The sequence below is a fragment of the Penicilliopsis zonata genome (assembly GCF_001890105.1).
Source record: "Penicilliopsis zonata CBS 506.65 unplaced genomic scaffold ASPZOscaffold_8, whole genome shotgun sequence".
Classification (NCBI taxonomy): domain Eukaryota; kingdom Fungi; phylum Ascomycota; class Eurotiomycetes; order Eurotiales; family Aspergillaceae; genus Penicilliopsis; species Penicilliopsis zonata.
This window is the reverse complement of record NW_019208918.1, coordinates 136,193-161,327: the sequence shown is the minus strand read 5'-3', so window position 1 is coordinate 161,327 and position 25,135 is coordinate 136,193. Positions and strand designations below refer to the sequence as shown.

At 46.4% G+C, this 25,135-nt stretch overlaps 9 protein-coding genes across 9 annotated transcripts; 5 read left to right on the top strand and 4 right to left on the bottom strand.

Moving 5' to 3' along the window:
• Positions 1-476: 476 nt before the first annotated feature.
• Positions 477-1,394, top strand: ASPZODRAFT_142626 (hypothetical protein; the record flags this gene model as incomplete). The annotated part of the gene is made up of 2 exons (XM_022724867.1): positions 477-729; positions 811-1,394. 2 exons carry the CDS (start codon positions 477-479, stop codon positions 1,392-1,394), a joined length of 837 nt encoding a protein of 278 aa, XP_022580499.1.
• Positions 1,395-2,672: 1,278 nt separating this feature from the next.
• ASPZODRAFT_2130593 (hypothetical protein) lies at positions 2,673-3,667 on the bottom strand (the record flags this gene model as incomplete). The annotated part of the gene is made up of 1 exon (XM_022727841.1): positions 2,673-3,667. Exon 1 carries the CDS (start codon positions 3,630-3,632, stop codon positions 2,673-2,675), a length of 960 nt encoding a protein of 319 aa, XP_022580498.1. The 5' UTR covers positions 3,633-3,667.
• A 158-nt stretch (positions 3,668-3,825) lies between these two features.
• Positions 3,826-4,853, top strand: ASPZODRAFT_142624 (hypothetical protein; the record flags this gene model as incomplete). The annotated part of the gene is made up of 2 exons (XM_022724866.1): positions 3,826-4,171; positions 4,225-4,853. The coding sequence occupies 2 exons, from the start codon at positions 3,826-3,828 to the stop codon at positions 4,851-4,853; spliced, it is 975 nt and encodes a 324-aa protein (XP_022580497.1).
• A 183-nt stretch (positions 4,854-5,036) lies between these two features.
• Positions 5,037-6,990, bottom strand: ASPZODRAFT_142623 (hypothetical protein; the record flags this gene model as incomplete). The annotated part of the gene is made up of 3 exons (XM_022724865.1): positions 5,037-5,438; positions 5,492-5,898; positions 5,949-6,990. 3 exons carry the CDS (start codon positions 6,988-6,990, stop codon positions 5,037-5,039), a joined length of 1,851 nt encoding a protein of 616 aa, XP_022580496.1.
• Positions 6,991-7,960: 970 nt separating this feature from the next.
• Positions 7,961-8,632, bottom strand: ASPZODRAFT_152237 (hypothetical protein; the record flags this gene model as incomplete). The annotated part of the gene is made up of 1 exon (XM_022725831.1): positions 7,961-8,632. One exon carries the CDS (start codon positions 8,630-8,632, stop codon positions 7,961-7,963), a length of 672 nt encoding a protein of 223 aa, XP_022580495.1.
• A 528-nt stretch (positions 8,633-9,160) lies between these two features.
• Positions 9,161-12,068, top strand: ASPZODRAFT_152236 (hypothetical protein; the record flags this gene model as incomplete). Its single annotated transcript, XM_022725830.1, has 5 exons — positions 9,161-9,554; positions 9,613-9,981; positions 10,067-10,616; positions 10,810-11,048; positions 11,071-12,068. 5 exons carry the CDS (start codon positions 9,161-9,163, stop codon positions 12,066-12,068), a joined length of 2,550 nt encoding a protein of 849 aa, XP_022580494.1.
• Positions 12,069-12,689: 621 nt separating this feature from the next.
• On the top strand, positions 12,690-13,964 carry ASPZODRAFT_132966 (hypothetical protein). Its single transcript, XM_022723157.1, has one exon. The coding sequence runs from the start codon at positions 12,722-12,724 to the stop codon at positions 13,673-13,675; it is 954 nt and encodes a 317-aa protein (XP_022580493.1). The 5' UTR covers positions 12,690-12,721; the 3' UTR covers positions 13,676-13,964.
• Positions 13,965-16,799: 2,835 nt separating this feature from the next.
• ASPZODRAFT_117698 (hypothetical protein) lies at positions 16,800-18,905 on the top strand. The gene is made up of 5 exons (XM_022721181.1): positions 16,800-17,162; positions 17,219-17,479; positions 17,547-17,795; positions 17,859-18,165; positions 18,220-18,905. Exons 1-5 carry the CDS (start codon positions 16,962-16,964, stop codon positions 18,798-18,800), a joined length of 1,599 nt encoding a protein of 532 aa, XP_022580492.1. The 5' UTR covers positions 16,800-16,961; the 3' UTR covers positions 18,801-18,905.
• An 864-nt stretch (positions 18,906-19,769) lies between these two features.
• ASPZODRAFT_152233 (hypothetical protein) lies at positions 19,770-21,668 on the bottom strand (the record flags this gene model as incomplete). Its single annotated transcript, XM_022725829.1, has 3 exons — positions 19,770-20,710; positions 20,778-21,391; positions 21,451-21,668. The coding sequence occupies 3 exons, from the start codon at positions 21,666-21,668 to the stop codon at positions 19,770-19,772; spliced, it is 1,773 nt and encodes a 590-aa protein (XP_022580491.1).
• Between the last annotated feature and the right edge of the window lie 3,467 nt (positions 21,669-25,135).

Below are 25,135 nucleotides of genomic sequence, written 5' to 3'. Positions count from 1 at the left end.
TCCAATATAATATGCTGTGCAACATAACCCCTGCTAAGTAATATCAACATCTTATTGAATACAATACTGCTTAATGCATACTGTGATACTAATAGCTGCAATGACCCGAGGCTGAGAAAGCATATCTTAGAAATAAAGTAGGTAATTGCTACAGAGTATACTACTTTACTGATGTAGTGTTATTAAGACAGGAGATAATATTATATACAAAGGTTCAGATTCTGATTAGTCTAATCAACTCTTTACTAACTATAAACTGCTTGAACTGCTTCCTAGTTCCGAGTAAATACGCTCATTAGTTAGATAGCTGTAGACCACTTTATCATATGCATTAGCTCCATTGAAATATTGTCAGCTATCCCTGTTCCTAAGCCCCTGCTGAACTGAGCTGAAGTATCAAGTATACTTAGCTACTTATAATAGTATCCTCTCAACCTTTCCTCTCTCATATATTATGATACCACTATACATAGACTATGATCATGTTACCACCAATATTTCTTACTATACTAGCTGTTGTTTCAGCACAATCATGCTATTATCCTGATGGATCTGTTGCTGATAATGATGTTCCCTGCACTGATAATGAGAATACCTGGTGTTGTGGTAAGGGGACCATCTGTATGACAAATCTATACTGTGTGAATATCTCCCCGCCATATGTGTTGAGCGCAGGAAGCTGTACAGATGTAAGCTGGGACCAAGATACTTGTGCGCCAGAATGTGAGGGTGAGCGGCATTGAAATAATGATTCTATATGAGATCCTTATTCTAATAGTCTATTCTTTCTAATATTTCTTAATTTTCTAGAATATGCAAATGGCGATAAACGCAGCGCAGGCGTGTCGATCATCGAACTATCAGCCAACAATAGTGCCTCCCCCCGTATCTACGAATACTGCTGCGGTGGAATCACGAGTAACGGCAGCGAAGCCGTGTGTTCGTACGGTTCGTCGTTTCAAATCGACACTGGGACCATCATTGCCGGTCGGGCTGCTCTGGTCAATTATACAGATACCTCGAACACTACCTCTTCCTCAGCGACTGCAACAGCGAGTGTTTGTCCGACAATAGAGAAATCTCCCTCAGCAACTATAACAGCGAGTGCTTGTCCGACAACAGAGAAAACTTTGTCTGGCAGGTCTGGTAATGTCGCTATTGGAGCAGGAGTGGGCGTACCCCTTGGAGTAATCGCTGTTGCATCTCTCGCCTGGGCATTCTGGGAACGAGGCCAGCGGAGGAAATTGCTCACAAGAGGAAAAGCATTGGCAGTCACTCCTGGGCCATTTGTGACAACTATACCGCCATCGCCGTTTCCCTTTGAGGGCCCGCCGATGGGTGAATTGGGGGTACAGAATAGGCCAGTGGAGCTGTTTGCCTACCCGGGGAGATAGTATATACATAGTATATACTGTTATTGGATTGGATAAATTCTACAATATTCCCTTACTATGATATCTATACCCTTAGGATACTAGAAGACAAGGTACAACAGGTACGCGAGGTGTGCCTTAGACTCTAGAAACCCTATCTCCATCACGACGGAGGGCGATACTAAGCTTAGTAAATGTCAACTATGATATGGGTATTACTAATATTGAGTATAATAATACTTGACTATATACCAGACTATATACCAGATTGGAGATGATGACAGCTAGTGAGTCTTCTTATATCAATCTGCTTGAACTAGACTAGGTACAGCTACATTTATAATCAGAAGTATCCCAAGTACAGGCAGCATTATCATGTGAACACTAATAAATCAGTGAATAAGTATAATGAGATATCCAAAGGGAGAAGGGTCATACTCTTTTAAAGTCACACTGGCATGATGTATGGACCCCTGCTTGATTGGTATAGTGGCAGGTGTCATCTTTGAGGGTACATTTCTATGTAGCCTCGTCAGTTATTTTATCATATATATTCTAGATCTTCCCATACGTACTCCTGTGTATAAGGTCTCGACACGATTATTCTTCCAAGAATCCGTCTGAGGGCCGGGAATGGCGAGTACTCCTGCAACAAGGGTGAGGGAGAAAAGAATCTTCATATTGAAAGTATTATCAACTTGTTGGATTGAGAGAGGAACCATCCAGGTTTATATAGAGACATCGGGTTATTCTAGTTATATAACCCCATTTTTAATGTTCCACATGTTGAAAATCCTTGAACATAGCCTTAACCGAGATAGGCATACTCAAGTAGTACATAGACGGGGTATTTATGATTGGCTAGATACAGCTACATCTCTGATTATAACCCTCCCAACTGCAAGACTGCCATCTTTGGCACACTATATAGTTCAGTAGATTATAAATCATTACCCGAGTGGAAATAAGAGGGATACCATTTTGAATTTACAGTGGCAGAAACCAGAGCACTCTATCATGTAATTTCAGCAGGATTCTCACTCATCTGGGGGCTAGGAATAGCTACTCCCTGCAATGGGCGACGAGGGAGATAGCAGAGATATATTCATGTAGAGTGTATTCATGATTGCTTTGGTCATGAATAGGTGACTCAACATTTTAGAAAAAGGCTCTACCTTAAATACAGCCTTGGTATGACTAGCTCAGTCTTGTAGCTATTTATGGCATATATAAACAAGTTGTGGTAGTCATACTATAGGAAATCTTATATAAATACCGCTACATCCACCAAAGGATCAGCTATATCTTTATTATCTTCCACCACCTCAAGAATGAAATAACCCCTCCAATGACATGCCCCAAACCCAGCGGCAGTCCAAATTTAAGCCAGGTCCAGGGCTGCCAGAGCAATGCCGCTGGCCGGACAATCTTATCATCCTGTCTACTTTTTCTCGGCTCTTTTCCTGTGAACGCCTCGACCGCCTCAAGGATGATGTCGGCTGTCTCTCGAGGCTGACTCAGAAATGGCGAATGGCTAGTCTGCAGCTCGCGATGTTCGGCCCTGGCCCCCATCTGCCTTCCCATACCCATTTGAATGCGCTGCGCCAACACAGGTAGCCCCCGGTCCAAGCAGGTTCCGATATACCACACCGGCACATCCTGCCAACCCGCATAGGTGTGTTCGCCATCTTCGAACAACGCCTTCAGGCTCTGAGTCGACAGCTGGGATGCCCAGAAATCGCCCTCCTCTTCCGGTAGATCATGATAGAAGAGCTCGCGCGGGGGGGTCACCAGCTCGGCATATCCTGTTTCACTGTTCACTCGCCATGAGGGCGGCGGATGGCCGAAAAAGGGGTCCATGAATGCGAGGCCGGTGAAAGTAAAGCCGGAGGCGATCAAAATGAGACCGATGACATGGCCTGCTACTTGGCCGTCGCTAGTCGTATTATCACCATTTTCATGTTTGATTCCACCTTTAGTTTCGTCCGTCATGGTGAACCCTTTGATGGCGCTGTTGCCCACCATGCCTCCATAAGAATGCGCCACAACAATGACATTGCGCCCCTGGCTGGTCTCTTTGCGTATGGCGTCCTGGGCGACGTCAAGGTCGTCCTTAAAGGTTGCGTTGGGGTTGTCTGTCGTCGAGGGGAGGGTGATGGCCACGCATCTCAGATCCTCTTGTTCCTGGAGGAGGGCAATCACCTTATCGTAGCAGGTGGGCTTATGCCAGGCGCCAGGGATGAAGACAAGAGTGGACATTATCTTATGAGATGAGCATCTCTGTGGATGTATTTGGCACTTATCTTCATATGTGTGTGTATAAATTCAATGAAGTTGATAGAATAAGGTTTATCTGCGAAAGAATATAATTCCAGATATTGATATATTTTAAAATTAATCTATAACTATAGAGAAAATAGTACCTACTTATAACTCTACATGGTCCTCTATAATGGTCGCTCTATCTACTGTCCAAGCATCAAATGCACTGCTGAAAACCCTCCCACACCCTGTGGCTATATTTGTCGGGGCAACCAGCGGTATCGGCAAATCCACTCTTCTCCATTATGTACAATACACATCCTGCCCACGTATCTATTTCATCGGTCGGTCACAGTCCGCCGCAGATGCAATCTTATCGGAATTCAACGAGATCAATCCGGATGGATCATACGCTTTTATCCAGGCGGATGTGAGTCTCTTGAATACCGTCGATGGCGTGTGCAAGACCATCCGGGAAAAGGAAGAGAAGATCGATCTTCTTTTTATGAGTCAGGGGATATTGGATTTTAAATCAAGTATTTATTATATTTTCCAACGTTTCAATAGTGGATATTCACTAAATGACTAGAAACATCGGAACAATTGCCTCTCATGAGGGCATTGTCATACTATTCTCGGATGCGCTTCATCGCCAACCTTCTCCCCCTCTTGGAAGCTTCTTCCGGCCGCGTAATTTCCGTCATGATGGGCACAAAAGAAGGATTTATCAATCCATCCGATATACGCGGTGAGAAGCTCTCTTTCTGGAACGCAAGAGGCCACCATTCCTCCATGATGACACTGACCATGGAACGGTTTGCGGAGATGGCGCCCACCGTCAGTTTCATCCATAACTATCCTGGTTTTGTGGAGACACCATTTGGGAAGAAAATGATGCAGGGCGTCACAGGAATATTTATCAAAGTTCTATATGCGATTGGGATGCTGTTCATTACTAGGGAAGATATTCCCATTGACGAGTCTGGACAACGCCATGTCTATATGGCTACCAGTGATGCTTTCAGTGTTCAAAAGCCTTTCAAGACTACAGATGCAAGTGCTGAAAGCGATGGGAATGGCGTGTTCAGTCTGGGGGCATATTGTGATCCTGATGAGCGTGTCCAGACAGTGCTAGACATATTACGACAGGATGGGATCAAGGAGAGGGTTTGGCTTCATTTACAGGAGGAATTCAAGAGGATAGATGATATGATATAGCAGATATAAAGTGAATAGATACCTAACTGCTAAGGCTGTAAAGCTATACTAAGGATAGAATGAGGTATCATAGCTTTCACAACTTATCATTGTTACATGTCAGCTTTCTAGGACTGGAGTGGCTTCTGCTGAATTGGTATCAACGGCATCGGCGACTTGGTCAAATGTGACAGATCAAACCGACTAATCAAGTGGAATGCGAATGTCAATTGCGCCCGTCTTCGCTTTAATATCGTCGAAAAGATCAGCAGCGAGCGTGATGTAGGCTTCTCCATTCACTTTCCCAGCAAACAGCAGTCCAACAAACGCCAAGTTCCGATTAAAGATAAAGCTTCCAGAATCGCCACGATCTGAAAACGGCTGGCTATTGGTGCTGCATACTGAAGACTCCCATGTGGTGATAGTCTTCTTGATGTCCTTTTCGGTGATTGTCTCAATGACTGCAGACTGGAGGCCGCTGTACGTCCCCGTCGTCCACCCGGTTGATCTTCCCAGCTTGTAAAGAGGCATACCATGTTCCGGTTTGACCGGCGCAACGAGGATGTCATCTAAAAGTGCGAAACGTGGCGCTCCGTGAGCATTGATCTAGTTTTTTATCAATAGAGGTCTTCTTTTTCTCCTTCCAAGAGGTATCTCACCCGATTATTACCCGTGCGAGACTTTTCCATCATCAACAAGGCCCAATCCAAGTGCTGCACATGGCCGTTCTCGTGTTCTTTCAGTCGAAAGCCAGAGGCGCAGGCAACGTGGCCCAGTGGTGCCCTCTTTTCCCTGACGAAGGTGTCGATCTGGCTCGCCATATTCTCCTGAATAGTGAGAAGCCGCTCACGGCCAGCGTGTCTACCACTAAAAGGCGGAAAGAGTTCCCCCAGGCTAGCTTTGCGACGGTCCTCCATGAAATCGGCGTCCTTGATGGAATCGATCTGCTCTTGAACTGCCTTTTGCTTGTCCTGGAGGTCTCCGATGCTCGGCTGCTGCAGGGTCAGCATTTTCTTCGCCAGGGAGTCGTGCCATTCAACGCCCTTGGAGTGCCATTTGAGCTGCGCTGTATGGTATTAACCTTGTTTCATACATTTTGAACATGAGACAACTCACCTTCTTTGCTATTATCACTGGTTGCATCGTCAGGCGCGAGAACAGCATTGTAGCAGGTCAAGCCAAATCTATCCCAATCTCCATTTTCGTTAAGGAGCTCAATGTATCCGCCAAAGGTCGCCGAGCACTTGGAATCCATTATATTTCCGATGCTCACACCCACCAGGGCTTGTCGTTTCTGCCAGATAGACCCTGGAAGACCAGCGTCGGACTTGCCGCCCACCGATCGAATAATGTTTCCCTTCTCCACATGAATGCAAATGTCATCGATCCCGTATGAATCAATTATCTCGACTGTTTTCTCCCGGAGAGGCTTCCACTTGCGAACAGAGTTCCGATCTACAGTGAAGAGAATGGTCGGGGGATTGTCTTCGCTGAGAGGGGATGTTCCGTACCTCCAACACGCGATCGTCTTGATGTCTGTCAAATCGAGGGAGGTCAAGAGCAAAGAGAGCAGTTCGTCCCAGACCGGGAATATCTTATCGCTTCCAAAGGGAGGAGCCATGAAGCGTGGCAGGAAGGCTCTCTTGTCGGCAATTTCCACGCTGGCGTCGGGGAAGTTGTTTGAAACAAAGAGGTCTCGCAGCTTCTTGCAGGTGTGAAGCCATGCGTCATCTACTACCTTTCTCTCCGCTGTGACCATGAAAGTGACGATGGGATTGTCTTCGGGGAAGTTGTCGGCCTTTCGCAAGACAACCCCGTAATCCGACGCAACAATCTCGTGCTCTGCAAGGATGCCTTCCACCGTGGTTCTGAAGCCATCGTCATCCATGATCAATTTGTAGTGACGCATGTTGTCAGGAAGCGGCCTGCTGGTAACAGGGAGTGGGCACAGGAATGGGCCTCCTGCTCGAAGAGCTTCGTCGATGAACTCCTCGACGATGCTCTCATCATCCTTGCTGGACCCGCGCGTCCGTCGGTCTCGGCCATTTTTTGCGGTTCCTTTCTTCAGAGGTAAGAAGGTAGGAGCTCCCTTAAACTTGCGGATCGATGAGGCCCAGACGAGCTCTGCGTCTGAGCCACGGTTATACTGAAGCGGCATGAAATCAGGGGAAAGAAGAAGAATAAACGATGAGGGGAAAGAAGATGTTGGAGGTGTCTGCCTAGTTAGGCCTAGCGCCATCCTGCTTGCCTTTTCTCTCTCGCCTGCGCGCATCCTAGATAGCACCATGACCACCATCATCTATCCACACATCTCTTCCGCTTTCTCCAGGCCATCCGTTGCCTGACAGAAGACGTATGGGAAAAGGTGGGAGAAGAGATAAAAGCAGCCTGGGATTTTCAGGCTGCCACTGGATCAACCATGGTATATCAGTGATATCATCAATTCACTCACTTAAGATAATGTAGTATATAAGGATTATGTTTATATTAACTCTAGAAATCCTTAATATTTTATATTTAGGCTGCAGCTAGCTTGTCAATTAATTCATCTCATTCTCTTCTAGCCTAGAGATCATTCACTAGGAGATATGATTAACCCTGTCTGTTAATATAAAAAGATATAAAAAGGATAATAGAAGAATAGATAAGTTCCTTATTACTCTCTTATCCATAATCCCTCTGGCTCATTTCTGAACCTCACTTTTTCTCTTCCGTATTTCCAAAGTCAACCTAGACAGTGGTATTAGTGAATATAGTCAATAGCATAGAATACTAATAGTATTATTACCAACTATCAAAGCTAATCCACTACAGCTCTATTCTCTTTATTATATAAATATGGTCATTAAGCTATATCATTTAATGCTGCTTAACTGCCTGGGTTAAGCTAGCCAGCATATAGAAGTATAGCATTACTAATAGAGTATAGATGATATCCTTCTGCTAGACTTAAACACTGCCTATAAATATATTTCATCAGAATGACTGCTAGCAGTTAATGATAAGAGTATGGTCCTCTTTTCCTCATGGTTTATTCATAATCCTCTGTCTTCATAATTCCTCTAACCATTAGGTAAGATTGATATAATATAATAAGTATATTATTTATTATACTCTGTCTATCTGCTTTAAGGCACCTCCTCCATGACTCCCCTCACTGGCTCCCGCTTCATCATCCGATCCAGCCAATCCTTTAAATATGGAAACTCATTCACATCATACCCATCCTCGACGCTGATATGCTTGGGCACTCGCAGCTGCCAGCTCACCCACGCCAGATCCGCATACGAACACTTCCCTCCCACGAGCCAGGGCCCATCTCCGCCCTCGCCCACCTCCTGCTTGCTCAGGAACGTATCCACCACCCCAGACACCCGCTTGATCTCCTCCACGTACCGCTGGATCGCGCTGGGGACCTTTTCCTTGTGGAAGCGTTTGAACCAGACCGCCTGGCCGTAGTACGGCCCCTGCCCGGTGGCCTGGAAGAAGAGCCACTGCCGCGCGAGCTGGGCTTCGTTGGAGCCCGGGGCAAAACTGATCTTGTGGGCTGTGTCGTACCGCTCGACGAGATACTCGACGATCGCGCCGGACTCCCACAGCGTGAGGTTCGTGTTGGGGTCGTGGATGGCGGGCAGCCGGCCGTTAGGGTTGATGGCCACATACGCGGGCGTTTTCACTTCGCTCAAGGGCAGAGGCTGGATTTCATATGGCAGGCCCAGTTCGCGCAGGATAATCGCCACCCGGGGCGGGTTGGGGCCGCCCTTGCCCCAGACTTTGATAGGGAGGAGGTTGGATGTCATTGTGACTTTAGGATATTTGATACTATTGAATGATCAGGAACAGGGGGAAACCAGGCTGTTGTTAAATAGACCTAGAAATTCAAGCATTAGTAATCATCGGACATTCGGTCGGAAGTGCCGGGGATTAGGTAGATGGCTTTCTAAGACTGCCACTGTAATAAGCTGTGCATTGGCCTGATTTTCAAACAGCCCGATACCTGCTTTGATTGATTGATACTCTGAAGGATAACTGCAGCGAAGGCCTACGCAATCAGTATAATGGTTACTGACCATTGATAATGGCAGTTATTGATATCTACCCACTGATCAGTATTGGGCCTCCACATCCTTTAGTACTTGGTCTTTCTATTAATATGTCGAGAATGATATTCTAGTATTTATTTATTAGAAAAAATGCTACCCGCAATAGAAAAGCAATTTGATGCGGGGTATTGATGCGGGGCATTAATGGGGTATTTGATACAGGCGTTGAGCTGATATCCTATCCTTCTACTGGTGTCCTACAAACATCCCCCACCTCATCTAACAATGAATTCCTCACTAAAAGAATGGGATAAACCCCGATTCGACGCCTATGCCAAACTTCTCCGACTCAAAAACGACGGGCAGGTCGAAGAAGCCTCGGACTTTACGGAGATAGCCGACCTTCCCGATGAGGATAGCGCCGACTCCGTCCACGCGAACACGCTCTCATCCTTCGACGAGGAGAAACTGAAACGCGCCTTCCTCGACCGACTCTCCGAGCTGGTTGCCAACGAGAAGGGAGGCCACCATGTCTCGTCGTGTTTGCTGATCGAGTGGCCCGACAGAGCTGAGGTGCTCGTGGCCAGAAACAAACGCTTCAGGGATTCAGATCCGGTCGCGCAACTGCTGGAGAGCATCGCGTTGAGCCTACGCAATATCGCCGAACGCAACTCCCAAGGCTTGTTCCCTTGTCTTGGTCGTTTGAATTGCCAGCTAACAATAACCTCTTCCTATAGACTCCATAGCCGTCGATGTCGCGCACAATCTGTGGATCTCGTTGATAGAGTCGTACCGGCCCCGGATCACCGCCTACGTCGTTGAGGCCAGACAAGCGTTCAAACAGACAGTCCTACACGCCCATGCTGAGACAGATTCTGGTCTTGTTTCTCGCCTCGAGGATTTCAAAGCCCTGATAAACGACGTGCCCCGCGTCTCGACCCAGAACGGTCTGGAGGAAGCAGTGCAGAACGCCCATGAGATCTGTCATATATACAAAGGCGAAGAATTCGAGCGTGTCACTGGCAATGCTTCCCATGCGAGATCTTCGCGAAACACGCTCGGGTTCCTCGGCAGGCTGGAGACGGGCTTCAAGACGTTGATCCGAGGTGCAGAACGGCTCCCCAACTTCCACAACCTGCAGATCCTCCCAGTGCCTGCCCTGCCAGCTGTGAAAAACAAAAAACAAGTCAGTCACTGGTCAGTTGAGAAGACTTTTTTCGTCTCTCGGACTTAGTCTTGACGACCAGACCGTGGATTCTATCTTCGGGAATGGGAAGAGGAAGAAAGAGCAATGGACAAAACACAGACTGATGCAACGGTTCGACAAGTTGAAATCGCCCGTGTCGCAGGTCCACGCAGAGGTCCAGCTCGTCTTGGCTGCCTCACGGCACGACAGTCCAGGCGCGTCCATCTTCCGCTATCTGGGCTGCAGCAAACGAAGCTGTTTTCTCTGCTCGAGGTTCGTGCGGCGGTATGGCCAGTTCACCACCAGAGGGTGCCACAGCAAGGTCTACGATCTCTGGACGCTGCCTGACCCTATCCCGCGCCTTTTCAAGGGAGAAGTTTGGCGTCTTGTTCAGATTCTACAAGAGGTCGAGACTGACATGAAAAACGCCATCCACGGCAGAAAGACTGGCAAGAGAATTGCCCCTGTCAAGGAGTCTACCTTGGGGGGCTCCTCGCTTGCGACTATCACACAGCCACAATTGGATAATCCGTTCACCCAGTCGCTCGTCTCGCAGTAACTTGAAGCACAGCGTTGGGACATACTAAGTAGAAATGGCAAAGAAGAAGTCAAGGATGACAAGGACGACAAGGACGACAAGGATGACAAGGAAGACAAGGAAGATGATGGCCAAGATGCAAAGTGAGTGATTTGCTTGGTACTTTATCAAGAATCCTACTAACAAAGTGAGCCACGGTCGTTTCACCAGGGAGAAAGACGTCGAGCAACGGATGGAATGCTTCGTCTGTGACCAAAAAACCACTCGCCACTGTGCGCATTGCAACCGGGACTGGTTCTGTAGTCAGAGCTGTCAAGACCAGATGTCCTTAAATCACCTCACCAAATGCTCTGCCCGCCCCATAACCACCGCCGACATTCTCTATGCCGACGTGATAGCAGACGAGATCCCCAAGGACGGCCAGACCAGGGAAGACTTTGGGTTCGCCCGTTGCACCCGTTGCAAATCAAGAATCACATCTTCTAGGCCTGTATGGTGGTCTTCTACTGTACGTGGATCGTTCCGATATCAGCCCGGTGACACTACATAGATGGCAACAAGAAGGACTGCTGGCGAGCCGTATTATTGAGATTTTTCACACTATTCCTGAAGGCAGCAGGGGTGCTTATTTTCCCTGGTTCTTGCAAAACCAGCATCTTCTTGACACCTCTACATCCGCACGTCAGACTCGCCACGACCAGAATAGTAACCCCATTCTGCGCGCTTTGAATGCTGCCAGATCCTACCTTGAGCCGGAAGACCGCGATAAAGATCCCTCCAAGCTCGAGCCAAAGGAGAAACGGTACTCTTTTATTTTCTATGCGCTGGCTCTGGATGGCTCTCACCCCAACCCGCAGTGGCCAGAGCTGGATCTGTGGTATGATTTCGGCCTTGTGGTATGCGCCGACGAACACCACGAGAGCAGCCTCGGAGGTCTCTACGCCCGGCTTGTTGGTGGTAATAAGTTTTTAACGGACTACGACGCCAGTCTAGGAGTGACGTCTTCCAGCAATGTTTCCAGTTCGCCCACCTGCTCCTTTGGTGAGTTCTGGCGTGCCTGGAGGGACGGCAAGATAGCACAGCTCTTCGACAAGTATGGGTTGGGCGATGAATTAAACCTGTCGTTCAGACTGTTCATGTCTTTCCCTGTGCAGAATCACAGACAGCGGCCGTCGGTATGGAGACTAATGCATTTTCTGGCTTTGGAGGAAAACACAATATTAACAAGGTTACCCCAAATCGAAATTGCTATTCGGGAGTATGGCTTCACTCCGCAGCTGGACGCAAGGACTAGGATGGATCTACGCCAGTTCTACCGACGCTTGTTGACAGTCGGTAATCCATTCGAGCTTCATAGGGCAAAGGCGTGGGGGGAATTACTTCAGTATGCAGAGGATTTATGTGGGGATATAAATAATAGAGTAGGGTTAGTATTATTAAGTATAGATAGGGAGTTTATCACTAATTAGTCTATATAATATAGATCACTGAGGTGAATATTGTATAATATTATCTATAGTAGAATAGAATAAATAGTATAAAGCCCTGCTTACTGAAGCTATATAGATAAAGGAGAAATTAATCTACCTAAATTCCAATAGACTCAGTAGCTATTAAATGAACTAATATGTAGCTATAGCCTCTCTACTTGGCAATATAAATAAACCTGATGGCATGTAAAAGCTAATTAGCAATATAAAGTATTATATAGTTTCTGATAGCTCTTGATAGTCTACATAAACAGCCATTAGTACTATCTCTTATTAGGTAGTAGAATATAAGGTCCTGGAAACTATAAATAATTGTACATAGTTAATGCTATCCATTAATATCATATATATTGTATATTAAATTCATATCTCCTTTAAGGCAATTCTAGACCACACTAGAAAGATTAACTTTCTGCCATGTGTATACTAACTAAATCAAGTACACTAAACAGTCTATATTAGGTCTAGCCCAGGGACTGGTGAAACATAGCCAATAGACTGTCAGTACAGTCAAAACAAAGTTCTGGTCTACTAAGCGACAAGGACTGAGATTCTTCAGCCTTCAGGGTCATCGCAAATTTCTCCTGAGTGTTCTGAGATCTTTCTTCACACTCGTTTATATTATTGTCATCATGTATCAAGGCTCCTTTCTATTGATTATTGCCAGTTCTGTCCTTCAGGCTGTGGCGACGACTGTGCCCATCGTCTCGTGCACCGTCAATCAACCGCAGCTGTTCACAAACCCCAGCTTCGAAGACGGCAGCTGGGATGGCTGGACAAAGACCGACAGCAGCTCCAACGCCGCAATTGTCGATGCCTCATCTTCAGGTTCTCCCTTCTCGACCGCCGCAGAAGGCCAGTATTACATCAAGACAATCAACACAGCCCTCCGGGGCGGGGATGCGCTCTTCCTCTCCCAGACAGTGAATGGGCTCGATACAAGCACGACGTATACCATCACCTTCTCAATCGCGGGGGTCCCCAATGGTGGCAGCACCCAGCTGTGCCAGATGTACGTGTTCAAGGACAGCCAAACCAACGCCAACCTGCTAGTCGAGGATGTGATTGATATGGATGCTTCCGGGCTGCCATGGACGCAGTACTCGCTCGGCTTCACGCCCACGGCCACTAGCCACCTCATGCTGTTCGTGCTAGAGTGTTATGATACGGAATACTATGTCGGCCTTGACGACCTTCAGTTCCTCGAGCCTGCCACGACCGTCTGCTCGACCTCCTATTCCACGGCGGTTCCATCGCCGACAACTTCATCGCAGGCGGTTACTTCCCAAGCTGTTACTTCATCACAGTCTGTTACTGCGTCTTCTTCCCAGTCTGTCGGTTCATCGATTTCATCTGTCCTGCCGAGCTCTTCATCTATCGGATCCTCTGCACTGCCCACAAGCTCGGACTTATCCTCAAGTGCTATCCCATCAAGTGCCGTCTCTACAAACATCTCTATCACTACCAGTCCAGCGGTCTCGCCATCCACAACTCCAATGCCCAGCATCACAAGTGGCCAAGTGGTTGTTGTTACTCAGACCGTTTATACGACTGATATGGCAACTGTATATGAATGCCCTGCTTAATATCTAATTATATATAATTCTCCATCTTATTTAATTGAAATCAGGATATATCACCTGTCGCTCGCTATTGATTGATTTGTTCTCACTGGTAAATAATAAAATAAACTACATACTCAGCACAGCTCAGCTGCAAAATGTTCTAGATGATCTATCCACGCAGCGGCATTTGGCTTAGAAGAACTGTACGCATACATTTCCCTAGACAGTCTTTATCCATTCGAGGCCGTGAGATGACGTTGACTGGGTCTGGGCGTTCGACTCGTTGGAACTCCATTTGCCTGTTCACTACTAGTGGGTGACCATTACTAAGTGGTAGTTGCGTTGCAGTACTGCCACCAACTAGCAGGAGTTGATATATTGACTATACTAAGTATCAGTGGATGGCATCCCGTATATACGGCATTTGCTTCCGTGTCTGTGTAATAAAAGTAGTATTCATTTTTGAAAATTGGCAAAAGATACTGTTTCAGGAGAAATGGTATTGGATGGGCGATGGAATTTACAGAAAAGAAGACACTTGAAAGTGAAGAATATGAATACTTTACTGGCATTAGACCTATGCTCTCATCAACCAGGCTCGCCCAGGTCATATTTGCCATATTTTATGGTGTGATGCTTAAGTCTTATGGATATCATCTACCATAGGTTGAATAGATAACTTAATGAATTGGATAGATTAATTCTTGATCCTTCAATATATAACCCTTATAATAGACTATTTATGGCCAGTTGAGCTAGCTCTAGTATACTAATGCCGTGCGCATACTGTGTATGAATCTATGAGTATTGAGGGTTCTATCTATGAACATAGACTTTCAGTTCTAACCTGCCATCTACTATATTCTTCTCTACCCTCTTTATTATGAAGACTAGCCTTCTTCCTCTCCTGTTCCTCGGGGTCATCGGTGAAGTCTTTGCGTGCCACGATTGCGACACCTGCGAGACTTGAGATGAAAAGGAGTATGTGATGAAGGTGTGCTGGTAGGCGATCCGATGCCCTTACACACACTGTATTCATAAACTCTTCTTGAAAACCTCGCAATTATTGATAATATCATCACAAACAAGAAAAGCCGATGGATGGAGCTTTAGAACTGCCCCGTGCCGTCTGTTGGAAGCCGATACTGTGTTGATAAGATTTATGCATCCTCATTAATTCCATAGTTATATAGCTATATATTTCTATAATTATAACTTATGAGAGTATAAAGTACTTTATGACATCCGGATATGGTTGAACCAACCCCGTATTCCCCACCCCCACACTCTTGAGCCACGACTACCTAGGTATCAGAGCAAATACTCCTATTCCATCTCATCATTCGACCACCTATGCTTCTGTGAGACCAGGTTTATCTACAGGCACACTGCACATGGTACCAGGGCCTAAATATAGCTTTCAAGGAATACCTATACAAGCTTATACTCTTGCATTCATCTGCTAAATCAAGAATATACAAAGAGGCGTGTCTATGTATTATACATTATATACCCCCATTATATAAATCATATTTCAAGTTCACATAATTGGAACAGATATAAGATCTACCTATTGAGTCAAAGTGTGTAGTTGATTAACACTATTATTTGAAAGGATTTGGCTAGCCGGAGCTAGTGTAAGCGACTCTGGAGATTAAATAAACAAGCTCAGTGGCGCCATAACGGGGCACGGACAAGACTTTTCGGCTAAAAGATGGTGCTGGATGTGGCATGGTACTAGTACAGTGGCGAGGTTTAGGACATTTGTTAGGCTGATCCAGGTGTGATAAGCTATTGAATTAATATAAGCTCTTTCTTGCTTCATAACACCTTAGAGCATATATAAAATAACTGTTAATTATATCAAGAGATCTCATAAGGACCTCAAACTGATAATATAAGGAGTGGTATAAAGATTATAACTACAAACTATCAGCTGCAAACCAATCTAAGATTTTCTCTATAGTGACATGTCAGCTCACTCAGCTGACAGTTAGGTTCGGATAATATTCAAGTGATGGGAGGGAAGTAATTTAATTTGGTAGGCTATCACCCTCCAGTTCATTTGGCGGTATGTCAGCTGGCTAGGTACCCAACCATGCAGGTATGGAGTAGTTAGCTAGCTGACCCCAGCTATTTGATTAATCAGGTAGTCACACCGTACTTGCATTTTCACGTGTCTCACAATGGCCAGACGAATGCGACGGGACCGATACAAGCGGCGCCGTTTTGGGCCCTTCCCGAGGCCGAGATGCGGCACTAGTTAGGTAGCACCCCCCGCCTGCATTTCCACCAACCAGAGCGCATGAGATGTCCATATAATCTGTTGTTTTTATTTTAAACACACATAATGCTGGCAAGTCACAACTCGGGTGTTTTACAAGAGTAATGAGTGGTTATGGCAGGTTGAATAAAAGGCAAAATTTGGTTGTATTGATTGCACAAGCAGCTTGCTACTCGCTCCGAAACGAGGTGTAACCTCATCGTCTCCTACCGGGACCCCCGACGCAACCATTGCGTTGTGAGATTCCACCAATGAATGTCTAGGGTCACCCCAGGATGGATTATAATAAGGAAAATAAGCCCAATCGCGTTCATGGCTCCCGGCCCACTTTCTAAATGACCTGCAGTCTCGGCACGCGGGATTAATCAGGTTTATCGCATAGTATTGACTTTCAGCCAGTGGTCAAGATGCCGAGATCAACCATCGTACTCCCGTAAAGGTGCCCATATCGGGCAGTCTACCGTACTCCCGGGAAGTTATCTATATCAGTCATGCTCAAGTAGAGTGCCCGTTCACCTGGAGCAAGGATTGAAAGGGTTTCGTACCCCCCGGGGCCCCACAACCCCGGCAGGAAGCTTACTCCGTACCCTCAAAGATGGAGAAACTCCAGGTGGAGCATGCCCATCACTCATGGCCGTCCAATCAGAGGATCCGGGACCCCTGCACAATTAACTTTCCGACCCCCCAGCCCCCCGCCTGTGGCCGGACTTGGCTAGCCGGCTAAAACAGCGCCCGTGGGCGTTAATGACGGAGGGCGCTTTTAGCCCAATAAGACCCATTGCGGGCAACCCCATGTTCCAAGGTCGGGGAAACGGGCAAAACCCCGGCGGCACAACGTTGCATCCCCTGGAAGACAGCCAGGGAAAATTAGCCGTCAATGCACAGATGCAGTGAGACAACAATATAAGACATAAGTTCGTCCGTCGGGGTGTTCGTTTCTTTTCTCTTTTCGTCTTCCTGTGGACCTGTTCTCTATTCCCTCCGGATTGAATAGATCACGAGCGAGACAATCGAAAAGCAAAAATGTCGACAAGTATTACCGACACCAAAGATGAGTCGGACCATGGAGAGAAGAGGGACGTCCATCACTCGGAGAAGATGACGGCGGAGCTTCTGCACGAGGCTTTCGATGGCGAGAACCTCGAACATGAGTTGGGCGTGTGGGAAGCGGCCAAGAAGCACCCTTGGGCTTGTCTATGGGCGTTCATCATGTGCTTCACTATTGTGAGTAGATTCAAGAAAGAATAACAAAAGAATAGAAAAGACAGCTAATCTCTCAGGTCATGGAATCATTTGACATGTTCTTAAACACCAATTTTGTTGCTCTCAAGTATTTCAGTCGGGAGTTCGGTGTCTGGGACGCGGCCAAGAAGGAACATGTGATTCCCACCAGATGGCAGAGCGCTCTCTTTCAATCTGGTCAATGTGGCGCGTTTGTTGGTGTTTTCCTGTCCGGTCCAATCACCAGCCGGATTGGATACCGCTGGACGACCATTTTGGCCCTGGCTCTGATCAACTGCACTATTTTTATTTCCTTCTTTGTGAGTGTCAGCCTTGTTTATATGGTTGTTATGGAGCCAATCACCTAACCAAATCTACGCTGATTAGGCCCCCTCCCTCGCTGTCTTGACTGTCGGACAAACATTGGAAGGTATCTCCTGGGGATTCTTTATTGCCAACTCCCCCGCGTACGCCAGTGAGGTTGTTCCGCTCGCCCTTCGCGGTGCCTGCACAGCCACTCTGCAGATGAGCTGGTCGATTGGCTCGATCATTGTCGCCGCCGCCAGTTACGGATACAATAACCGTGACAACCAGTGGTCTTGGCGTGTGCCTACTGCCCTGCAATGGATCTTCCCAGTGAGTTGAAGACCCTATACTTTATATCGCATCCCATACCCTAAAACTCATGTTAATGACTAGACTCCTCTTCTGATCCTCGTTTTCCTGGCCCCGGAATCTCCCTGGTGGCTCATCCGTCGTGGACGCAAGGAAGAGGCCCTTCGCTCCATCAAACGCCTTGGAGACACCAACGAGGAGCAAGCCCACCAGAAACTGGCTATGATGGAGCGGACGGTCCAGATCGAGGCTCTTCAGGGTGGTTCGCCAACCCTGCTGGACCTTCTCAAGGGGACCGATCTGAGACGCACCATTATCATCTGCTTGATGTACGCGTCACAGAACTTTGCTGGCAACCTGATTGCCAACCAGGCCACTTATTTCTTCGAGCGTGAGTTTTGATATCAAGATAAAAAGCAGGCAGACCCAAACTAACCCTGCTCAGAGGCCGGAATCAATACCAACATGGCTTTCAAGCTGAACCTGATCAACTCGTGCCTTCAGTTCGTGGCCAACGCGTTGGCCTGGTTCATTAGCTCCTATTTCGGCCGTCGCACCATCTACCTCTGGGGCTTGGGCTTCAACATCACCTTGCTCTTCCTGCTTGGCATCATCGCCTCGGTTCACCAGAGCCATGCGACCAACTACGCCCAGGCCTGTCTTGGGGTCGTTATCTCATTCGTCTTTGCCGGCACCCAGGGCCCCATCTCCTACACCATCATTGCTGAGACCTCTTCCGTCCGTCTTCGTGCCCTGAGCACCGCTGTCGGGCGTGCTGGCTACTATGTGGCGGAGATCCCCATGATCTACCTCGCTACCAAGATGCTCAACACCACCGGATGGGATCTCGCAGGCAAGTGTGGTTATGTCTGGGGAAGCACTGCCGTTGTCTGCTGGGTCACGGCCTACTTCTTCCTGCCCGAACTCAAGGGCCGCTCCTACCGTGAGATCGACATCTTGTTCAACCGCCGGACTCCTGCCAGGGATTTCAAGAAGACTGTCATCACTGTTGAAGACAATGAGTAGGAGAGCAAACCATTGCTTCCATACTGTGACAGTGATTTTCAATGATATCTCTTGTTGAAAAGAGTCCTATTAGTTGCTAGTATATAATAACATTTTACTTCCCTCTACCTGTTTTTCTATGCACTTTCAGTATAACTGTAAACAGCGTGCTAATATCAAGGCACCTAAAAGAGTCATGATTAATCAAGTTCTACTACTTGCAACTATAGAGTACTAGGACTTGAATTGATGTAGGAATGACACAGGAATTGCTGTAGGGCAATGCCTCTGGATGAGCATAGCGGAATGATGATGATGATGGATGATATCTACTCCATAAGATGCGCATAGGCGAGAGAATAGGCAAGCAGGATGGCGCCACGGAGTAAACCTAACTAGGCTGACACCTTTAACTATAGAATTTTACATATAAATTCACATAATTACTATATCCTTGGGGGGTGTGATGGAGCAGTAGGGTATGGCTGTATTATATCCCTAAAAAGTATTACTAATAAGAATTAATGGTGTTAGATGGTAGCAATAATTTATAGAAAAGTATATATAATGGATTGACTACATTAAAAGAAACTACTAGTATTAATACTTTATTCTCTCACTCTATATGCTTCAACTATGTATTATTACTAAATTATCATTAATATCAATGTAATAGACCTACTTAATGTGATATTATTTCCTTCTTTAATACAGGAAGAAATTCCTCAGCAACATCATGATCTTGTGGGAAGAATGCTAGATGACAACCCGGCGCGGCGTCTATTACTTATGGCCTATACATATATAGTTGAGAATAGAAAACAATGCTGAGAGTTACTAGATGATAATGGAGACAGTGATTGCATTAATTAAAGAGTGTATATTGAATTTATTATACCGATCATATCTAAAGATTACAAGAGATTAAGTGTAGCCATATCACATCATGGAGAGGAGATATAAATAGTATCCAGCATAGATACTATCCCATTACAAAGTGACACCCTTGTTTTGCAGGCGATCGACACGGTAGTGGCGCCACATGAGAACAGCCGGGATGGTAAGAACAAGCACGCAGGTAGAGGCAATGGCGCCATACTTCTGCTGGTAGCCCCAGGCGTAGTTGATGGCATCACGGATCTCAGTGCCCGGAGCATAGGTCATCTGGGTGGTGTACCCGCCCAGATAGATGGCGTCCCAGTCATCCTTAGCACTGGCAGGGAGAGCGCTGCGCAGGGCGTGAGGGAAAGTGTTGGCGTAGATGGCGGCAGAGACAGCGTACCCGATGGCGCCGCCAATGCTAGTGAACAGACTGATAATGCACAGAACAATAGGGATGTGGTCGCGGTCAGCGGCACACATTCCCGCCATCTGCTCACCAATGACCAGCATGCCCCCTGCGAAGGCAATGAAGATCTGGCACATAATGACATATCCGAGTTCGCCACCGCCTCCATCACCGCGGAAATGGATCATGAGGCCAGAACCAAGCAGCATCAGGGGCACGGCGAAGAAGAGACAGGAGTATTTGAACTCCTTGACGGTGCGGATCCAGATACCGAAAATGGGGGACCAGAAGCAGGAACCGATGGTGTACGTGGCCGTCACGTATCCAGTATCCTTAACGGAGAGGTTATAGACAACCATGACGAAGTAATAGAAGTAACTATCCCACAGATAGAAGCTGAAGTAGAGGAAGGCCGCCAGCAAGCAGGCGCCCAGCACGGTCCGGTCAAAGAGGAGGCTGTACGGGATGAAATGAGTGCGGGCAAGCCACTTCTCCCAGGCAGCGAAGACGAAGAACAGGCAGAAGCCGACGACGACCTGCGCGATGAACGTCGCGTCGTGGTATTCAGTGCGTCCATAGCTGGCCATGCTGAAGGGGAGGAGGAAGAGAATAAAGGCAGCCATAAGCAAAAGGGCGCCAATGACTGCAGGAGTAGGGGAGACATTATCAGCAATGAAATCATCAGAAATATTAGGACAAGATGGACATACTGTCAAACTCATGGAGATAGTGGATGATGGACTGCGGCACAGTTCGCCCGCTGGGCTGATGGGCGAAGATACCCTGGCGACGAGCCTTGGCCTCATAATACTTGAAAATAATGATCAGGGGCGCAAAGACAAAGGGCTGAATGATGCAGAAGGCGCCGTATGCCCAGCGCCATCCCGAGGTCTTGATGAACGACTCGGCGGCCAGAGAACCGGTGAAGGCCGTACAGATGTATGGGGTCGTGGAGAAGGCAAAGGCAAACGCCCGGTTGCGCAGGCCTGCGGTATCGGCAATAAAGATCTCCAGGATGAGATAGATGGCATCGAATCCAACCCAGTAAAACACGTACCCGGCCGCATACGTGTTGGGGCCATTGCAGGCTGCCAACAGGATCATCCCCAGCACGTATACACCGACAAACACCATCAAGGCTTCAGCGCGGCCCCAAAGACTCAACACTTTACCAATGGGCAGCTTCAGCACGCCGCCTACGATGCTGGCCAGGATTCCTGCTGTTGTGACCTGCGGCGCCAGGTCGAAGCTCGAATACGCGTAGTAAAGGACATTGGAGCCGATGTATTCGTGCAGCGACAGCATAAAATAGCACACCCAGATCCTACAAGATTAGAATAAATTATATTAAATGAATATATAGATAGATAGAAGACTTCTTACCATGCATAGGTCATGTAGACCGCCTTCTTGCCCCAGACAAGAGCTACCGCCTCGGCCTTTTGAACGCCGATCGTCGCATCTTTGGTAGTCTCTTTAGACTCTTGGATCGCCTCGTCAGACTCATTTGCTTGGCCCTGTTGATCGGCATCAACAGGGCGCATATCCTCCACCACGTGGGTGGTCTTGCGGTTACGCAGCCGCTCGGTGACTGCACCCATTTTGAGAGAGGTCAATGGAAGAGAATTTGATCAGTAACGATTTTTTCTTTTTCAAATTGCGGACCAACGAAGGCTTGAGCGGTATTTAAGTTGCCTGCTTACTAGACTTTTGCTTTTTTTTTATCAATCTGATAAAATCCTGCGGCTGACCCACACCATCCCTAAGCTTTATTGGAGGCGTCTCGCTTCTGATGCCTTATACTATCCCTATTGTCGCATCAAATTACCTTCCAAGCCATCACCCACCAGGGGATCCCGTGGTCAACATTATTATTAAGTAAGACATATACTTCTTTTCAGAGAAAAAAAATAAACCTTCAGCATGCTATCACTCTATGTAGTATACACTTCAAGTTATTCTTGAGTGTTCCGAGTCAGTGGCAGGCATCACCTGATTAGGAAACTGGTCAAAAGACAGCCTTGGATAAGATGAAATTTTCATCTGCTTGATCCTTTGTATCCACCCAGGATGTATTCTGCGCCATGATCTTATCTGATTTGGCCTTTGTCTTAGTATTGTAGAGCGAATTCTGGGCTAGGCTGATCGCATGATTTGTGCTGAAAAAATGCCGAACGCCTGGGCACGGTCGGTATACCCTGCCAAGCCCTCCATCACGGAGTACTCCGGACCATATATGACCCTGCATACCCCGCCCCCCCTATTTGATAGGCTGGACAAGACTCACTAGTTTTAAACGATGCTGTCGGAAACCCCGAACATGTCCAATATTTCTCAGAATTTGCCACTAGCTGATCCCACTACTACATTTTAGTGGCCAATCCTTTGCGTTAGGCAACCAACACATCGAGTTGAAGCTTTCCCACTCACCCACTTGATATCTGACTATGCATGATCTCGCAGGTGGGGATGTAAATGGTAAGGAAGGGCTGAACTGGTCATGCGGATCGATTTTTGCTTCTTATAATTCCATTAGAGACTCCTGCGAGATTTACTCGATTCTTATAGATTATGAGAGGGCTATGCAGTAGTGGCATAGATTTTTGTTCACATAAAATCAACATAAGATGGGAAGAGCAGCATAGCAGAGGCGTGAGGTCTCTGTGACAGTCTATTATTCCTCATGCTGGGCCTGTAAAGCAAGTTAAGAGTCTCATAGTATTCTTATGCTTGTGATGTCCCCTGTTGAAGAGACTGTCTTATACCACCATCTGATTATTCTGTTCAACCGAGGGAGCCCAGGGCCGACCACTCGGCTAAACGGCCCCATATTCAAAGCCAGCCAACTTAACTATATCGCGCATATTTCTAGCATATCCTCTACCCAAACTTAATTTCTCTCAACAGAACGCTGCTTTAGGCGAGACTGCTATATTATGTAGTAGTTTATCATGTGGATAAAGCTCGAATACAAGAACTGAATAAATACAGCTGAAGGCATCATGACAATAATCCTAAATCTTATGTATTTTTGACATGAGTATAATGACTTTCTACTGGATAGATGAAGCGAAGGACATTATAGCTAGTGTGGAGCCTTAATAGCAATAATATATTATTTCTCAACAAATGCCGATGCTAGTGAGCGGCAGCTAGTTAGTTACTTGTTAGATTGATTCATGAGCCTTTGCTGTGGATATCCACAAAATGTTGATGAGGGATTATTGACGAAATGAGAGCCCCCAAATCAAGTGGTCGCGACTTGATCACTAATCCCTACAGTATCAACTAGTGTTCAAGTTGCGGTTGGACTAAAAGGTCTCGGAACGAATTCGAATTCCAATTCAGAATAGTGATATCATTATATCGCTATTAGGAATTATAGCATGAAACTATCAGGCTGTTTAGAAATTGGTCCAATATACAGTTAATGAGTGATCAAACATCAACATCGAGGATCCCCCAAAGGCAGTAGCTGTATTATCAGGCCGTCAAAAATCTGCATAAGGATAAGAAATGATTTCAGGTCATTGCCAGTAATTAGCCAATTAGTACTAGCGTTGTCACCTGGTAGGTTAGGTTAGAGAAACCTGGATAGTGTAAATCCAGCGCGTCGCGTCTGTCTAATAACAATATTATATCATTATACCTACACTCTGCCACACACTCATGCCTTTCCGAGACGCGAAAAAGGAAAGCTATTGGCAATCGCAGTCATGGCATATATATATCTAGATATGAAGTGCGATGAGGAAGAGGAGAATATATATGAGTCCTCAGAAAATTATATACCTCCTACATCACCTCTAGACGGGAAGACTGCGAAGAGCCGCCCCCTCACTAGGTTGAATGCTCTTTGGCCTTCTATATAGAGACTCCCGTTAACCCTTAGGATCATAAAAAGCATGATGCGACGACCAAGTCACCCTCGGGGGCCCTAAACCCTAAACCCTAAGTGTCTCATTTTCGTTTCCGATCCCGGTCCTGCTTCCAATACTATATAAGAGGTGCCAAGCCGGCGCCGATTACTACCACGGGATGACATCGCTAGGCCGCATCAGGGATATTTCTACGAGCTGTGCCGATCAGACATCTCGAAATCATGACGCCAACGGCCATACCAAAATATAGAGCTTCAAGATACCTGCTACCTATATATATGTTGAAAGATGTTTCTATAGGCTATGAGAAATATTAGAGCTTATACTTATGAATCTAGATGATATCTGCAGAATATCCTGTACTTGAAGGTGCCAATAACTGTCCTCTATTGATCATAAAAGAGGGGAACAATCTTGATATCACAATAAGACAGGGAATGTTGTTGAACCTAATTTTTCGTTTTCTAGATTCCGGATTCTACTAAGTATCTACCTAGGAACCTAATCACTTTCGAATTTTGCATATTGGTTGTTCGTTGGGGATATATTTTTAATGAATAATAATGTAATGTATTTCTTGCCCACAGCCCCTAGTATATAGTCTAAGAGCAATTAGCTGATAACTATACATAAGACAGAAACTGTTTCGTTCCGTGGCGGTCTGTATCTTGTATTGAGCTTATTTAGCCAAGCCTACAGTCAACACATCTGAGAAAGATAGATTATTATAGAACTAGCACGAGTAAATTATATGTGAGAGGGGGTAGTAAGTAGGAAGGGTTGAATCCTTTTGAACCATTTTTAGTATGAATCATATAGTAGGTATTATCTACTACACTTACTAGGCATGCTTATCTTCCATTTTACATTGAAAGTCCTGTGGTTCGCTATTGTTGTCCTGAACCATGGACTGAATAGGCTTATACATGTCAGCGACAGACACAAATCATCCTTGGTGCTTTGTGGTCAAGCTATAGAATTGTCAAGACCCAAAATATTTGGGAGAGAGTCAAAGATAGGCCGTTCCTTACTATATTATTCTTAGTACCAATAAGAAAGCGGCTGTTTGCCAGTGTATACAGTGTATAAATGGTATCAATTATGTATAGTGTAGCGCTGAGACCGTTCGCCACGACGGGCGGTCAGACGATCAACGACAAGAAGGAAAAAAACCCAAGAAGTACATC

Bases quoted from the DNA above. Each gene is read 5' to 3' on its own strand.
- ASPZODRAFT_117698 (XM_022721181.1), top strand. From the start codon at position 16,962: ATGTCGACAAGTATTACCGACACCAAAGATGAGTCGGACCATGGAGAG. The intron at 17,796-17,858 runs GTGAGTTGAAGA...GTTAATGACTAG, and splicing joins CCCTGCAATGGATCTTCCCA to ACTCCTCTTCTGATCCTCGT. The intron at 18,166-18,219 runs GTGAGTTTTGAT...AACCCTGCTCAG, and splicing joins GGCCACTTATTTCTTCGAGC to AGGCCGGAATCAATACCAAC.
- ASPZODRAFT_132966 (XM_022723157.1), top strand. From the start codon at position 12,722: ATGTATCAAGGCTCCTTTCTATTGATTATTGCCAGTTCTGTCCTTCAG.